At 40.7% G+C, this 18,077-nt stretch overlaps 3 protein-coding genes across 5 annotated transcripts; 1 reads left to right on the top strand and 2 right to left on the bottom strand.

The window, feature by feature from the left end:
* Positions 1 to 137: 137 nt before the first annotated feature.
* atmin (ATM interactor) lies at positions 138 to 8,414 on the bottom strand. Of its 3 annotated transcripts, none has more exons than XM_086071562.1 (4): positions 8,110 to 8,414; positions 5,643 to 5,768; positions 3,684 to 3,883; positions 138 to 3,610 (listed from the first exon to the last, which is right to left on the bottom strand). In XM_086071562.1, the coding sequence occupies exons 1-4, from the start codon at positions 8,341 to 8,343 to the stop codon at positions 1,837 to 1,839; spliced, it is 2,334 nt and encodes a 777-aa protein (XP_085927688.1). In that variant the 5' UTR covers positions 8,344 to 8,414; the 3' UTR covers positions 138 to 1,836. The 3 variants fall into 3 exon arrangements, with proteins under 3 accessions (XP_085927688.1, XP_085927686.1, XP_085927687.1); XM_086071560.1 differs by lacking the exon at positions 8,110 to 8,414 and adding an exon at positions 7,461 to 8,097; XM_086071561.1 differs by lacking the exon at positions 8,110 to 8,414 and adding an exon at positions 7,549 to 8,097.
* An 834-nt stretch (positions 8,415 to 9,248) lies between these two features.
* cenpn (centromere protein N) lies at positions 9,249 to 14,989 on the bottom strand. The gene is made up of 10 exons (XM_086071625.1): positions 14,698 to 14,989; positions 13,525 to 13,570; positions 13,376 to 13,435; positions 12,567 to 12,640; positions 12,288 to 12,461; positions 12,107 to 12,208; positions 11,846 to 11,900; positions 11,622 to 11,731; positions 10,371 to 10,494; positions 9,249 to 9,480 (listed from the first exon to the last, which is right to left on the bottom strand). The coding sequence occupies exons 1-10, from the start codon at positions 14,866 to 14,868 to the stop codon at positions 9,359 to 9,361; spliced, it is 1,038 nt and encodes a 345-aa protein (XP_085927751.1). The 5' UTR covers positions 14,869 to 14,989; the 3' UTR covers positions 9,249 to 9,358.
* Positions 14,990 to 15,617: 628 nt separating this feature from the next.
* cmc2 (C-x(9)-C motif containing 2) lies at positions 15,618 to 17,318 on the top strand. The gene is made up of 4 exons (XM_086071291.1): positions 15,618 to 15,869; positions 16,086 to 16,198; positions 16,279 to 16,350; positions 16,436 to 17,318. Exons 2-4 carry the CDS (start codon positions 16,118 to 16,120, stop codon positions 16,544 to 16,546), a joined length of 264 nt encoding a protein of 87 aa, XP_085927417.1. The 5' UTR covers positions 15,618 to 15,869; positions 16,086 to 16,117; the 3' UTR covers positions 16,547 to 17,318.
* The last annotated feature ends 759 nt before the right edge of the window (positions 17,319 to 18,077 follow it).

The raw sequence follows: 18,077 nt of genomic DNA, 5'->3' as shown, positions 1-18,077 counted from the left end.
AAAAATTTTCTCATTATTGGCATCTTTTTTTTTTTCAAAAGCTTTCAGCATGTCTTGATTTTTTTTTTTAAACAACTAGTTGAAGAGCACATACGGCCCTTTGAAAGTATTCTAATGAGAAAATGAGCACGCAATAATTATGTTCCAGTTCCAAGAGTTTATTAAGAACTTTTCTAGTTAAGCTGCAACATGTAATCAAGGCAACATGTAATTCTACAGTTATACTCGACGGAAAGCATTTGGTGCCGTGAAAACATGCAATCTCCAAACAAAGGAAATAATGCTTGGTAGTTCAGAACAAAAAAAAACAAAAACATCTCCATGTAGCGGAGTTGAAAGCAAAACATGAGCATAATTATGCTTTGTAAGAAACACAAACTGAGTATTGAACGGTCAAATTTCATAATTGAATCTGTAAAGTATTATGAACACAGCACACCTTTGTCAAAACAACAGCACACCTTTGTCAAAACATTTAGATGTGAAGAGACCATATTGTACATCAGCTTCTACAAACATGAAAATAGGGACGGCAGCAAAGAAATTCAGTAAAATGCTAGATTGCATTTTCAAGTCACACAGCACAAGTCTTCGAACGAAAACGAGGAACATCATTGAACCATAATAAAAAAATATATAATCATGCAACGATCATCATCATCTTCTGTTGATCCTCCAAAGCAGTTATCGCACTTTACATAAAGTGTAACAGAAGAAAAAAAAAAACACTTCAGGTTAAGGCACAAAAAAGTAAAAATAAATGACATGTAATCTCTCTCTGTTCCCGACGTACAGCTTTAGCTGCTTGGTGTGCCTCGGCAATTTGAGGTAAGTCAACTGGAGGTAACCGTGTGCAACCCAGTAAAACTAAATCAACAGGTTTTGAATGACTAAAAAAAAAAAAACTCAGAAATTTTTCAATTCAGGATTAAAGGAATGAAACCGATAACTTTCTTAGAACACACGTGTTAACTTTGTAACAAAATAGCAGCTAATGTTAATCAGCTGTGTTTCTGTGCAGTAGATCTAAAAAGTGATGAATCGGGATTACTGTCAGCGTATACATTTACACCAAGCTAATCAATAAGTCAAACGACAAAGACAGCCAATTTGAAGACTTTTCTATAACAAGGACCACGCTTCCTCTCTACCAAAAAGGTACAACAGACAGTACTTTTTTTCTTTTCTTGTGCAACCCCCCCCAAAAAAAGTTCCTTGTTTATTTGGGCTCCTATTTAGGCTTGAGATGCAAACCGTAACACTCATACGGCTCTGCAATTGTGTGCGAAACTTTAGACTGGCTCTGCAGCCATTAAATGCGCAAAATCTGACTTAATATTTACTGTTCACAAATTGGAAGGCTCATGCACACTTTAAACAAATGAAATGCAACTGCACTGCGCTAACTGTACAGCTAGTTAATTTTTTTTCATGCAGACAATGCTTCTCTAAATTCAGTCATTTGTATTAACAGCAGATTTTGAACGGATGTGCTAGGTTTGAATCTGCAGGTTTCAGGACAAACGACAAAATGACACTGGCTAACACTGAAATAAGAAACAGCATTTCAGACAAGACACATTATGTTTCATGAATGTGCAAATAAATCCGTAAACTGTCAGGAGCTGAAACATCCTGCCCATCAAGCTAATAAAGTGCACAAAGCAGTCGTATTTTGACTCGACAAGATGACCCTAGTGGAATGATTCAAAGACATTTTCACAGACTTCGTCCACCTTCATTGCTGCGCCACTGGAGGACGTCCTTCACTCATTCCAATGATAGAGGACACAGGCAACGTGTCGCAAAGATTAGGCCGCATCATTAAGAAGAACTTCAACTGTTTGGTTTCTCAGGCTGTTCAAAGAGAGCGCAAAGCTCCTGGCACGTCTGCGTCTCCACTGAGCTGAAATGGGAATCCATGTTCCACAGCAAGTCGGCCGACAAGAAGTCATCCATGACCGTTTGCGTTTCGTTGCTTGTAAGGAAGAGGTGTCCGAAGCCTTCCGCCTGGCTGGTTTGCGTCTCTGTGCTGTTTATAAGCCTCGACTGCTCCCCCTGACCAAGAGCGGTTTGAACAGGGAGGCAGGGAGCAAATGAATGCAGGTCGGTTTGTGTTTCCGTGTCGGAAGACTCTGTGCTAATGGAAAAGCTCGATTGGCGCAGAATGCTGCTCAGGGGCATGTGACTCCCAGCGCTCAGAAGGAAGTTGAGGTCGGTCTGAGTCTGAGTATCGAATAGCTCCAAGTCACTGGCTTGGGTACGACTTGGTCCCTCGCTTTCTTCCAGTTCATCCATCAGGAAGAAGTCGGTCTGGGTCTGGATGTCTAAGGACTCCAGTGGTGTGTCACCGTTCAGGCCCTCCAGATGGATTTCCTCTGTCTGCGTCTGAATGTGTACAGAACTGAGGAACTCTTCAAAGTCAAAGTCAATGGCGCTGTGTTGCTCCTGAACAGGACCCAGGTTCGACCCGCACCCAGCTGCGGCATCCGTCAGCACCTGATGGCCTGACATGCTGCCAGAGAGAATGTGCTCCAGGTCATTTAACAAGGTCATGGTTTGGGTTTGGTTGTCTGCCACGTTGTTGGAGTTCAGCAAATCCGTCTGAACCCCGAAACACATGCCTCCAGCTACCTTTGCTGCCTCGTACAAACTGCTTTCTGTGGCTGCCAGAGGCTCCTCTACGTGCACAGCAGTCTGGGTAGAAACACTAAGTGCATCGCTGCTGAAAAGGTCAGAGCACATGATGACCTGATCCTGAGTCTTGTCATTCGACTGCGGGATTGTGAAGTAGGTCTGCGTCTGCCTAGTTTTGCTTGGTGGTGCAATTAAGGAAGAGGAGGGGCAAATACTTTGGTTCAAGGATTGGCTGTCTGTCTGAGCGCCTATAGTGGAAGTGGGTCTAACCCGGGTGTTGAACGTCTGGGTTTGAACACTGACTGGCAGGAGGACTTGGGCACTCACGCTGATGTCCGTTTGGGAGCAGGACGACACCGAGGACTCGCCCACAGAACACAATCCGATCCCCTCCGCAAGCCCCGTAGGCATTTTTGACAGGTAGGACTTGTCGGTCTGAATGTTGGTAGATGTGCTCCGTCCTCGCTGTGCTCCCAGGATGCTGCCTGAGTCGTGTGTAACCAGACTGTCAAGTCCAACCTGCACCCCTGTGCTGATGGGCCCCAGGCCAGAGCGAGACGTCGGCATGCTATCCTGGAATCCTAAGCTCTTAGCAACCAGCTGGGGGACCACAGCTCCTGAGGCCTGTGGTAGAAGGTGCAGGGTGCTAACAGAGCCTTGGCTGTTGACCGCCAACACCACGGACCTAAGAGCGCCGCTTTCTGTGGACGGAAGGAGAACAGGGAGGTGGGCCAGCTGCATTACAGGCACGCTGACCAATGCCATGTTGGGTTTGGGTAGAAGATGCTTCTGGAGGCTCTTATGGCGACTGGACATCTGACTGGATGAGTCTGGACTTTGGATGATGACGTCAGAAGATGAAGAATCCTCTATTAGCTCACGAGTAGAGGGGATAATCACAGAGTCAGTGATCTTGACCTTTTCAGAACTAGTGGACAGTTTCTCCATCTTCCGCTTTTTTACTGGTGGAATTCTGAAATGAAAACAAAGATAGTTAATAACAGCGCTATTTCTGTCACTTTAATGGAGATAGAGTGAATTCATGCCTGTGCTCAGTAGGAATCTCATGTCCCGTCCTGAAGATGTGTGACAGAAGCGCAGCCCGACTGGCATAAGGGCAGCCACACGTACACTCGTAAGTCTTTCCACAGTCCTCCGTGTGCCTCTTGAGGTCCCACTCAGTGCTGTAGCCATTGTTGCATTTGGAGCACTTGTGTTTCTTCTCTGCATGCATCTTCATAAAGTGCTGGGAAAACAAAGGACCACCAATATGTTTCTAACAAAGTTAAAGTTAAGTTGAATAAATATCACATATACAGGGTTGGGGAATCCAAGTCCAGAAAGTAAAAATCCCACCACAGATTAGCGTTAGCCTCAGGTGCTTCTACTCAACTGGCAGGTAAACGAGCTCTTCTCCATCCACCTGTTGAGTAGAAGCACCCGTGACTAAAGCCAAACTGTTTCAGGGTTTTTACTTTCTGGACCTGGAATCCCCAATCCTGCACATATAAACCAAATTCCAGAACCCCTCCAGACAAAATGTAAACAAAAACAAAAAAAACGGGGGCAACTGTTAGGATTAATGTACATTGAAGTATTGTGAAGCATTTATTCTGTGAAAGGGAATATGACTCATGCTCCTTAATCTTCAAAAACAAGAACTGTGGTCTTATCGCAAGATGATGACTGGAATATTTTGCAATTCAACTTTTGAAGCTTTGATTTTTGAATTTTCTGTGCTGAAGAAAAACATGTCTACATTATTATCTGCACAATGATTGGATGTTGCTGTTGAGTGTCCACCCTCCCCTTTAGAACAGCAACTGCTATGCAACTAGTGAAAATACAATAAAAGAGAGGGAGCAGCAAAGTGTGTCCAGAGCGGAAAACTGATTCTAATCTGGGTCCACTCGCAGTCTGTTCTCCTTGCGAGCAAAAATTATTTAAATGGCGTCTTCCTTCTTATATTTGTTGATTATTAAATGTTCTAGGTTGGCTGAATCTGACAGCAACTTTGGCCAAAGAAGTGGTGTCCCAAGATAAAATGGAGGCGGGACTTTCGTCTAAGTAATTAGACACAACCAGAAGAGTCTTTCATATTTTAGCTTCGTGTGCACATCAAAAATAATTAAAAAGGGATTGAAAATTCAACAATCAAAATCAGCCTTTACTTTTGAACTGTCGTTCAACAGAATTATGGAAAACAATATTTTTGTTGTTGTTGCACAACCTTTTGAGGCAAACAATTTCTGTAACTGTTAATGAGACTTCTGCACCTGTCAAAAGGCAACTGCTCCAGTTGAAGGGTGTCTTCTCCAGATGGCATGTTTCGGCTCCTTCCACAGATATACAATGGGATTTAGATCTGAACTCATAGAAGGCCAGATCAGAAAAGTCCAATGATTTTCTCTTAGACATTCGAGTGTTTTAGGCCATTATCTTGTTGGGAAGACCCATGACCTGCAACATTAGGGTTTTGTTTGTTTGTTTGAATAATTCTGTTGAACAACAATTCAAAAGTAATGGCTGATTTTTACTTTTTGTAATTTTCAACAAAAACTTATTTATTGTTACTTTTGTAATTTTCAAATTATTTCAGTCACCATTGTGTTTTTTTCCTTTATTGACATAGGAGAACCAACATTTTTTTCCCACATGCGTAAGCATGTGCATTCATTGATGGAACCATTAAGAAGCTTTGACAAATTGACTCACACAGGAAATGTGTTGTATGAGGTTTCCTTTCTACTGGATCTGTTTAAGGTATCTATTTTCTTAGCACAGCCAGCTAGAAAGTATTCATTATTAATATAATGTACAAAGACAGAGAAAATAAGACGTGTGTGTACATGAATTTTCAAATTCTACTAATCCTGTTCAAGGTTGAGTGGAAACCATACCCATGCTGAAGTCAGACGAGCATTTGAAGAAATGCAACACGGTTAGTGTTTCTATCAAATAAAAATGTGCTTTCACGGGCAGATTTAGGCTTTGTGAAGGCTTACTTGTTTCACCAGGGAAAATTGGGAGAAGGGTCTTCCCGGCCCTCTTGGACAGCCTTCAATTGGACAGCAGTAAAGCTTTTTTGACGCCTTCATGTCCTTCCTGACTGTGGGGTTGACAATACCATCCTGGAGAGACAGAGGACACATGAGACAAGTCTTCTCTTACAGAGATAGTGATACCTTCTACCTTTACCTTGCAGCTGGAGTGACCTGAGACTATTTACTGCTTTAAGGCATTGTATGACCAACAATATGAAGCTAGCAAACTAACAGATGACAGCAGTTTGGCCTCTCTTTCCTGAACGGCAATAATATAATGATAAACGAGCAACACTGTGATATTCATTACAGAAGAAAATTGACAATTATTGAGGCTTCACAACACCGTTAATGCTACAGCCAGAATGTGGTCAAGGTCACCTCCATCTGTTCCAACGCCAGAGGGAGCAGAGAAGCAAAAGCTGAAACTCACCCTCAGGTTTATCATGATGCGTTAGCAACATCTCATCTAATGAATGCTCTAGCCGTCGCCTTGAACAGAATCTCATGCTTGAAGGCAAAAGCCAGAGTCATGTTAAATAAGGGTTCCATTGCAGAGATGAGCAGATACGTTGATGTTATGCAATGATGCAATAATCCAGTGGAGCAAATGCAGCATGAAAGGGGTTATGATTAAAAAAAAAAAAAACACACATCCTTCTCTGTCGAACCTCATGAATAATGCGCACGACGCATACAGAGTAATTTGAGCATCTAAAAGCGCTCAGTCAAATCGACCAGAGAACAATTACTGCATCTGACAAAACTGCCACTTCATTGTGGATTATATATAGCACAATCTGCCTCACATTCAGCATACTGATGGAGTATTTTCATCTTTATTATGTGACATTCTTAGTAGGTACAAATTGGGCTGTTGTGCTCATGGAACAGTACTCTCGCTCAATGTGTGAGTTGATTTTATTTAGGGGGGAAAATACTGCACTAATTCATGACAAAAACAGTATAAACCTAGAATGCCACTCAGTCGAGCAAGAATCCTGACCAAGGATTAACAAACCCATTTCAATCAGCATCGAATGGTAAACATTCATAAAAAAAAAACTCCCTCTCATGCCTGAATTTTGTCATTAAATAATACATTACTAAAAGACGCCCAAATCCCAAAGTTCTAAAACAGTGGCTCTCAAACTTGTTGCACTTTGTAGCACCTCTATACTTGTAAATACTTGGCTCTCCAAGTACCACCATGACCAACATTTAATACAGTAGCAAACGAGGACCTTGTCTTTTATCAACAACAAAGTTTCAGTCCTAAATTTTGTTGTAAGTCACCATGATATTATGCACAGTTTTAAAGGCATATTCTTTTAAAGTAGTCCATAATGATTCAATTCAAAAACACAAAATATTTATCATATTTATCATCAATTAGGACCAGCTGCAATTTTACTATTATCTACAATCTAGGACATCTATAATTTAGGACATGCATCTATTATGGAAAGCTTTCTACAAAGGTGGCACCAGATGATGGTTGGTTGCATCACAATATTTTGTTATGAGGCTAACAATTAGTCATCTAAACAAAACAAGCTAGCTAGCTAGCCAGCTACACAAGTAAAATTATAATAAAAATATATATCGAAATCGAAATAATCCTATTACAACGATCCAAAGTCCAATGCTTCCTAAGAATTTTAATTTTTTTTAGAATTGAAGGTAGTTTGAGCAATTGTGTTGTTTCTTAAGTGCATATCAAACCAAATTAAATAAGTGCCCGAGCAACTATCAGTTTCAAAATTTAAAGACTGGTACCTTAATGCTTCCTTGATTTTGAAAACGGCTTCATTTATATCTGCCAGTTAGTGTTCTTCACACTTCATGAGAACCTTTTAAAATCTACCTTCTGATGGGCGTAATTTCCATTCCCATTCAGTCCGTTTTAACAAAGAGCTCTTTGGCCTGTTGCAGAACAACAGGCATCCTTTGCATACGCAAACCTCCTTCAATGGTGGAGAGACAGTGAATCACTGCCTCCTACGAATAAGCCTCTGATCGTGGATCGCCACACTCACTGCCTCCACACTGGTAAACAATGAATAACGCCTTTGGAGTGACGAAGAACGGACTCAGAAATCAGTCAGGGGACAACGCACGGACCAAACCCACGTTGTGCACCAAATCGTCACTCGATCATAGACAGCAACATGACCATTCTGGCAAACTTAAGTTTTGCCCCTTTGCTCGCGTCAAGCATGTTGGAACTTCTTGCTAAGGTTAACCAAACGGCAGCACGTCATCTCTCTGAAGCATCACTACATTTTAGCTACACGCCGAAGTTCGCATGGATGGATGACTTGCGTTTTTTATTGCATTGTTTCCAGGAGTCCTAGCTAAGTTAGCTCGGTTCACCGGTTCACCGCTGCACCCTGAGAACATTCCAGTGGTTTCCAAGCCATTTTACCTTCACTCTGTGCGACTTCACAAGATGCATGTTCAATGCAGGTGTGTTGGGGAGGATCTTGCCACAGCCTTCAACGGTGCACAGGATGTTCGTCCTCACTTCTTTGGTCAGCTCCAGTATGGAAGGTTTAATGATCTCTCGTGACTGCGACACGGGCTCTTCGTGACAACCTGGGTTGTATTTGGCTGCGTTACCGCCATTCCGAGTCTTGTGGCTCGCCGAAGAGGTAGCCATGTTTCTGTGTTGACAGTCACTCCCGTGGTCAACGCTACGATTGAATGGGCCGTGACATAACGTCCGCAAGCTTTGACTGACAGCCTGTTCGACCAATGGAGGGACGCGAACGTGACGCACGACCGGTAGAAGCACCACGTTTCCGGTTTTCAAAATAATAGCAACAGCTACCCTTCATCAGATGTTTTGGGAATGCCTAAAATTGACACAATTTTGGTCCTTGACTTTTAAAACTTTTTCAAACATCAGTATTCAGTAACCAAGATATAAGCCCTACCCCTGAAATATCAATATTTGGGGTGGTCCCTAATCGAGTGGTGATATCTGGTACACAATCAGATGCCATTGACTTTTCATGACTGCTGGCCAAATGATACATTTTGCTTAACTGGTAATGTGCTCGGCCTCCCACATATCCACTGGGTTGCTGGTGCGATGGCACATTTAAAACTTAAAAAGTTGAAATATTCGCCCAAGGGAATAAACCCAAAGGTTCTATATGGTTTGGCAACCATTTATGAATTACTTTTACTCAAGAGTTTCCATCTAGAAACACTGAAGAAGTTCCCTGATTGACCCACTATCTGTGATGTTGGAGTTTTGCGTTACGTTAATTTTATGTTCTTAATTTGCAGGGGCTGTTTGTTATAATAGTTACTATTATTGCTGGTGGTAGTAATAGTAGTCTTATTATTTTTCATTGTTATTGCTGTTCTATTTTCACTTGTCTTGTTGTGGCTGGTGTGTGTTTATACTATAAAACCTAATAAAAAAAATTGAAAATAAAGACATACTTTAATCTGAACAACATACACACAAGTCATTTACCAGCGTATTGGTGCATATAAAACCTCAGAAACCATGTAAAAAAACATCATGATGCAATCATATGAACAATGACACCCTTTAAAGCTGTGACAGATGTTTTTCTTTTTTTAATTCAAGAGTTAAAACAAAAAGAAAACATAAATTTCAGTGAATGCAGTTAAGGTAAAAATAATAATTTTAAAAAAGGTCAATGTGCAGTTTGGTTAATTTGTGAGTCAGATCCTGGGACTTTGTCTGTGATGACAAGATAATTTCTTCCCTTTCGAGGGATCGAAGAAAGCAGAGGTGTTACAGGAGTAGACGAAATACCTGGAAAGTATAAAAAAAAAAATTATATGCTTTACTGAAAATTAAACTACACTGCAAAACCTAAAACCTAACCAACATTATATATATATATATATATATATATATATATATATATATATATATATATATATATATATATATATATATATAAAAAAACAAGGCAAAAAATATTTGTGATCTGTGTCTGCTAATATTTCTTCTTACCAGGCAGTTGTTGTGTAAGAGCATGTCACTTGCTCTGAGCCTTTTTTCAAAAAGATCTTAAGGTCAGACGTCACTTCAATACTTTTGACTGTTTATTAAAACCAAGTTTTTGCAGACAGTAGAGAACCTGTAACACTAATAACCTCCCTGTCACGTTGACAAAATTACAATCAATTACTTCACCATAGCATACATTTGTGTGTATGTATGGTAAGCTTGGGGACAAATATGTAAAAAGTTAATGCTACACTGCAATCTGTTAAATTGGAAATACAAACGCTCCCACAAATAGTTTGTACATGCCCGCCCTCTTGTGGATGAACTGAAAATTTATTTTAGTTAATATTTTCGTATCAACTGGTTCAACACAAAATACATGCAAGTCTGTTGCATAAATATACTGTAATGTGTTACATGTTAATTATGTAAATTTCCAGAGGTGAGAAAATCTTTTCAGTCACAATCAAGGATAATCTTGTACACTCAAACTCAAAGAGACTTATTTTTTTCCCGTCCAATGGATTTGTGCAGATTACAGGTCACATTAATGGCGGGAAAAGTTTTGAAATTATTTATCTTGGTATCATTTCAAAACTCTAGCATTTAAAAGGAGTGTGTAGACTTTTTATAACTACTGTAAATGTATTCCTAAATATTTGTGTGTGTGGCCAAAAAAGTGTTGTTACCTGAAGAAGCGCAGTGCCGTAATGATTCTAACAGATCTGTGCTAGCAAACGTGACAACACACCGGAACGGTTGCTCCGATTCTGCCATCACCTGGTTTTTTGGGTCTTTGAACTTTGTCTCCAACTGCCGACAAGTCAACATATCACACAATTAATGTCCGTCCAAGGACAGTTAGTTCACAAAATCATAACAGTGGAGGTGTGATGTTTCGCACTTGAAACTCACTTATGGTGACGCTAACGCTATGCTAGCTGACCACGGACCAGCTGAGTGCACATATGAACAACAGACATCAACATTAAGGAATGCCCACTCATTTAAAAGGAGTGTCAAACGTTGAGTCATAGATTTGTGATGAGGTAATTGACTAGTGTTGTTCCAATACCGATACTGGTATGGGCAGAAGCCCCGATACTGCATTAAAACAGTGGTATCGGTGAGTACTAACAAGTAACATGCCGATACCATTAATTCTGACGCTAATATAGGATTTTGGATGCAGCATCTTGTGTCTTGCTCATGCACGACATTCACTGATGTGTGACATGTTCACTGCATGCCGAGCTAAGATATCATACTGGCCCGTGAATGCTCTGAACAGGACAGCCAGGACAGCTTTTTCATGGTGAGAAAAAAAACTTAGGTATCGGTATGGTATCGGCATTGGCCGATACTGTAAAGCTGGGTATTGGAATTGGTATCGGGGGCCAAAAACCAGTATCGGAACAACACTATAATTTACTGCCACTAGGTGGCTTTAGTGTTTCATGTTGCACATAGGTGACATGAACAGTACATTTTTCTTTAAAACGTCAGAGCAACTGATATTTGCAAAATAAAGCAACTCGTGGATTCCAAGCCATTGTTAATTACAACTAGTCACCAGTCCCCACAAATGCATATATGTTTTAACACATTTATTATTGCTAAATGGTGTTATAGTGACTCATTTGCACAATGTTGTATAAAAAAACAAAAATAAAGCATGAACAATATTTTTACGTTAATTGTATTAAAATTGCTAACGCCCTTTCCTATGGACATTTTATTGAATGCTTTTTAATGTCATGTAAGACCTTAATTGTAGCAGTCTATATTAAAGACTTAGTGCTTTTTAATGACCTGCGGAAACCCTGATATAGTATTAAGACTAAAGCTTAAAAATGTACATAAATAATAAAATATCTAATGTTTCTACTTTACAAATCGGATGATCTGGAATGAAAGATTTTCTGCAAAATTTCGGTTACCTTGTAAACAGCAGACTGCAGCTGGGGTAACTTGCCGCCGCCAAACGCTTCACAGGCCATCTGAAATCGGTTGACCTCAGCCTCGGCGTGCTCTCGCTTTATTTGGGGGTCTGTCAAACCAAAGTTAGTTGACCATGATTAAGAATTGCATTTGAAAAATGCAATAAAGGTTTTTTATGTGTGAAAGCCTACAAAAAGAGTGACGATCACATGAATGTACATACGAGAGGCTTTTTGACTCCTTTCTACAAGATGGCTGGGATACTTGGCAGAGAACACCTGCACAACAAATCACAGCATTAGAAATGACAATAAAGTGAAGTACAGTACACACTGCTACTTTTCCCCCATTCTATATGCAGCTTTTATTGCAATGTGGTTTATTTTATTTTATTTTTTTTACTGATGAGATTCAAGCCACCAATAGATTTACCCCTAGCCTCGTCACAAGTGACCAATGAAATGACAGAACATGGACTTTTAACCTGTTCATACTGCTGCATGAGCAAGTCCCGAATTGCTGAGAGTTTTCGTCCACTGAGGTTAGCATCCTTAATAGTTTGATGTCGGGTGGCTATAATCAGAGCCTGGAAGACAAAATTGTATTTTGAGACAAAAGCAAGTCGCAGTCCCCACACGATGTCATTTGTGGCTCATTTTCTCCACCTGGTACAACAGTGGTTTTCGCTTGGACGTCAGTCCGGTCACAAACAGGTAAGGAGTTTGAAGATAGTGAACAACATAAGTTGGCCTCATGTTGTTTGGCTGAGAGCATCTGTCCCCCCACGCAATGCGGATCCAAACCGCTTCATCCGTGTGCTTCTTTATCTTGACGGACACCTTGGATGTCAAACATGAAGGTGACGTCAAAAACTCTGAATATATTCGGGGCACAATGATGACAGAAAATCAAACACTGTCAAATTTAAAGTACGTATGACTTACATGCCTTACAAGTTCCTTGAGGTGAGATTTGAATTGTTTCTTGAACTGCATCAATTCCACAGCTGCAGCATCCGCTGGATAGTGTGAAGAGAAAGATGACAACATTTAGATCAGCACCAAATCAAAGTCCCACGATTTCATGAGATGTCTACCGGTTGTATACTGTCATTTAATGAGTACTATTTAAATATCTGGGGGTGGGGGGGTGCTGACTCATAACTTTGGAAGGTTATCAGACATTTGTTGGAGTGGGGAAGGACCAATGTTTGTGATAGATTTCAAACTCCGGTCCTGAAGGGCTTGCAATACTGCACGTTTTAGAGATGTCCCTCCTCCAACACACCTGATTCAAAGGATCAGATCATCACCAAGCTCTGCAGAAAGCTGGTAATGATCCTGATGATTTGATTGAGGTGTGTTGGAGGAGGGAAACCTCTAAAACATGTAGGACTGAGGCCCTCGAGGACCTGAGTCTGAAAACCATGGCTTAAATTGGAGGGAAAAAAAAGTGTCTTTGTGCAGCCTGGGCCGCAGACCAGTGGTTGGGGACCCCTGACATAAAGGGTTATAACACCACAACACTGATGCTACTTGGTAGCCCATCTAGAGCTGACTTGATTGAAATAATTCAGATTGAAAGTTGTTGAACTGAATAACCCCGATTTTCAAATTCAGAGAGAGTCAACTTGGAACTAAAGTTTGGATTAAAAACACGTTGAACCTGCTGCAACTGAGGCTTCCAGCCAACCAAAACAAACTTCATGACCTCGAAACCCAAACAATGTTTATTACCAGACCAAAGCTCTTACATTCAGGGTCCACGAGTTGTAACGCATGCCACATCCGCTCGATTGGATTGTCAATGACATCTGAGAGATGAAGAAAAACAATATTATGGTCACTCAGAAATGGATGGATGGATGGTAGAGCAAAAAACCTGAATGTAACAATGACTTACATATCATTTCTAACTCCGCTATATGCTGAACAGTCCATCCCTTTTCCTGCAAGGTAGGGAACAAAATAGCAGAAAAACAACCACAACACAATTTTAGTGGCTATATATGTAACGGTCCATCCATTTCCTGCAAGGGAACAATAATTAAATTATTATGGGACCAGGAAAAAAAATTAGTGGATTTTCCGTGACCGGCAACTCTCCTACGAGCGTTATTTTGCCGTAAATCGCGCAAGAACTACATGCACAAAATGTTTACCAGCCCGTGCAATAGTGGTTAAAACTGCTGCCCCGAAAATGCTGGGTCACGTTGACATTGTTTTCCTCTCTTCTTCATCACTCAATGTTCAGTCAACAGTTATAATTTTACAGCAATGTACATAACATGACATGGTTCACTTAATTTGCTGATGTGTCTAGTACAGCACTACGTGAATTCACGGAGGCTAACGCTTTTCTGAATTAATATTTCCATCACAAAATAAATCTGATTCCATCGACCTAGTTGTTTAGACAATCCAACCTGAAGCGTATAAGACACGATGTATTGCAATTACGATACATTCGGTGGCGCTGCGCTACAACTTTGGTGTTCAAATGGAGCGTCGCGTGTTTCCAGTCGGACGAAAGCGCCAACAGTCGTCTTATTTAAAACAGCGAAATATACTCAAAACTACAAATAAAATACTACTTAACGTTGGTTTGAGTTAAGATCATGGCTATGCCTATGGTTAGTGTTATAGTTACGTTTAGGCTTAGGTGGGAGTGTGCGAGTGTTGGAACGCGGCCAGCAGTGGCCGGAAACGGCGCTGATGTGTAAAACCCGGAAGTCCGTGGCATCTACCCCATTTCTTGCAGCCAGTCGGGAGTTGTAAATGAGCAGATTTGTGTAACGTGTTTATTGAAGAACGGAACAGTTAATGTTCCACATTGTGTCCTACTGCCTGATAACCTTGCTTAACGGAGGCATGGCTGTGCTGGTAATGCCGACAGCAGCCTATTTTCGATGGCAAACCAAAAGGAAAACTTAGTGAAACAACACAGCAGAGTTAGCAGGAGAGTTGCCGGTCACGGCAAAAATATTCACTGCCAAAAAAACTTGCATTTTGCAGCACACGTTTATAAAACATTACATATTCACTTAGTACCAATTTCTTATATCGATCAGTGTACCTCACTAATGGTGATTAGTTGGTCCGCCAACGCCCATTTCGTTTGCGTAAAATCGATGTTTTGTTGCTGAGCCACCGTCAAACGTCCCCACTTTTCCAGCGTCCCTTTTAGAACTTGAGTCGGTATCCGTCGAACGAGCCGACGCAACAAATATTTCACCTGGTCCTCCATTGTTCCTCAAACGGTATTCGACTTCTAGCTCATTCTTATGAAAAAATACAAACGCTAACCGATGTAGATCCTGCTCCAGCGAACTTGCCCACCTCCTCTCAAACAAACAATCCGCCTTCAAAATCAAACAAATTGACCAATCAGGTAACGGCAAAATAGTTAGCGCGCTTGATGTAGCGCCCCCTATTGAGCTGGAGTAATTCAGGAAAAAACAGAGTGATAGTAGTTTTCCTAGAATTGAACAATTTAAACGTGCACTACTGGACCCTACTCCTATAAATTAGGTACATATGTTTATATTTAATCATATATGGATATTTTATAAATCGTTTAAGCGCCGTGAAATATCAATCCGTTATTGATGTACGTGGGTAATGTTGGTTTTCTTAATTCCGAGGGTCGCTGAGGGCACATTGCACATGACCGGCATGTCTGTTTGTGTGCAGGTTGACGAGAGGAGAGGTCCAAGTGAAATTACTTTTCGAGAGCTTCGTGTGTGTGCAGTATTTGGCGTTTACAACAGCCAGTAAACTGTTGAGCGTATTAAATAAACCTCACAAACGTAACAGCATCTCAATATCTATTTCTCGGGTTCGGTGACTTTTTTGTGGTATTTGGGATAACCATCTTACAACCCCTGAACAGCTTTGTCACAGAAGGCCCGGTCTCCTGCGAAAAACAAGGAACTCCATTGGTGGATTGATGAAGAAGTGGTCACTGATTGGTTATTACTGGTTGTCATTTAAACGTCTGCCCTTCAGTTACGCAAACCAGTGTCATGTCTGTCAGCGGTTTGTCCATTTGCTTGCATATTTATGCAGCATAAACAATGAAAGAAGGCATTGTGTTGATTTGCAGTACCCCGTGTTGACAGTCAAAAAGAACAAGACAAAAGGACGTTACAGTACAAGCGACACTTGGCAAATTTTAAGGGTGTTTATGCTGCGTTTGCTAGTTTGTAGCTAGCACAACGGGTCGAGTTTCTTTCCAGTCTACTGCTGGTAAGGGTTCATTGGTCTACAATGTGTGAGTTGTCATGAATCTAAACCGATTTCACTTTAAATACTTGTCTGCGTGTATGTGCAGGTAAATTGTCTAGTACAGGATCCAGCATTTCAATGTCAAATTAGGCAGAGTATTGGATTTTTATGGCCATATTTGATGTAGGTATATCATCACAATTGCTTAATTCAACTGAGTGCTACTGTTGTTTGTAGCTTTTCTGTACACAGTAGGACCTTAATTCAGCATGCACCCTGACCTGTCGCCCCACCTGCACACAGATGAGTGTAATGTGCTCATAAAGCTCCTGAAGCAGTGCCACTCCGAGGTATGTCAAGAGCTCACTCCCTTATTTTTCCTCATAAACAGTAACACAACATAAAAAAAACTAATTTTCCTCGCCTGCAGCATAACGTCTTGAAGTTCTTCGGTACGTGTAACGACCCTGACCGCGCCATGCGTCACTGCCTCAACAATGAGGTGAGGATTGCATTTATATGTGTAAAATGGGAAACATTTAGACATGACATACTCATTAATTTGTTGCTATGTTGTCATTCAATAGCGACTGGAAAGGCAGCAGCGCAACAAACAGACTGTACAAGCCATGAGAAAGAGACTGAAAGAAAGACAAAAGGAGCCGCTCCGAAAGATAGATGATGAGATGCCGAACTAAGCATGCCTTGCTGTTTGGGGCTGGGCGGCATATACAATGGATATATAAAAAAATATGCACGATAGATTCTCAACAGAAACTTAATAGATTAAAAACATATTTTGGAAGAGGAAATGAAAAGAAACCACTGACATACAATGGTGACACACTGGTCTTTTACTTATTGCAACAAAAAAAAAATGGCATTGATCAGGGGTGTGTAGACTTTATATATCAAGTGCAGGTGATGGACTCTTGACTGATGCGGAGGTTTGCATCATATACCAAGCAAATTCCGTAATTATGGACATTTTACTCCCACATGATAAGACCGTCATAAGATTATCACCTGGACGCCTTAAAGCAACACTAAGGAACTTTCAGTTTATGTTGATTATGGTGGCGCCATATGGACAAAGGGGGTAATGTTATGCCTGAAGGAAGACCACATTTTGCATGAGAACAAGCGCATTGCGTTGTTTTTGAATTCACAAATTGATTTCCACCTTTGTAAGGAAAGGGGACATTTATTTAGTTTCACCTGCACAATCAAGTAGCCACAACAAAATGTGGTCTAGAACGGCAATGCATCCTACTGAGAGTTGTACCTAATATTTTGCTTTAAGTATGGAGGGCAAATTGTTAATAACGCCTCTTCATGTGGTGCATCTATTTATTTTTGTAGGTTTATTTAGACACAAAGTATTTTAGCAGCCGTACCGCTCTCAAATCTATGGATGGCGAATCACATTGTATTTATTTCAAATAAAGCGTGTGTTCATATTTAAAGGAACTTTATGACATTTATGGTGAGTGATTTGATGCTGGATAACAAAGGTAAGTACAAAGCCAACTCCCAAAAAGTTGGGACACTATACAAATTGTGAATAAAAACAAAATGCAATTATGTGTAAGTGCCAAATTTCAATATTTTGTCAAAAGTTTAAACTGAGAAAATGTATAATTTTAAGGGGAAAATATGTTGATTGTAAATTTCATGGTGCCAACAAATCTAAAAAAAAGAGGCTGGAAAAGTCAATTGCACTTACAAAAATAAAAAACTGCTCGAAGACCATATACCACTAATGAGGTCCATTGGCGACTTGATTGGAGTATAAAAAGAGCTCGGAGTGGCAGTGTCCCTCAAAAGCGAAGATGGGTAGACAATCACCAATTCCTCCAATGTTGCGCAGAAAGATGGAGAAATATCAGAAAGGTGTTTACCAGCGAAAAATTGCAAAAAGGTTGAAGTTATCATCTACAGTGCATATCATCATCCAAAGATTCAGAGAATCTGGAATAATCTCTGTGTGTAAGGATCAAGGCCGAAAAATCATACTGGATGCTCGTGATCTTCGGACCCTTAAACGGCACTGCACCGCAAACAGGAATGCTTACTGTAAAGGAAATCGCAGAAAGGACTCAGCAATAAATCCAGAAAACATTGTGGGTGAACACGATCCATCGTGCCGGCCGCCGTTGCCAGATGAAACTCGACAGTACAAAGAAGAAGCCATTTCTAGAGCAGACCAAGAAGCGCAGGCGTTTCTCT

This window comes from Leptonotus elevatus, chromosome 3 (assembly GCF_054856555.1).
Source record: "Leptonotus elevatus isolate MCC_2025b chromosome 3, RoL_Lele_1.0, whole genome shotgun sequence".
Lineage (NCBI taxonomy): Eukaryota > Metazoa > Chordata > Actinopteri > Syngnathiformes > Syngnathidae > Leptonotus > Leptonotus elevatus.
This window is presented reverse-complemented; position numbering and strand designations above follow the sequence as displayed.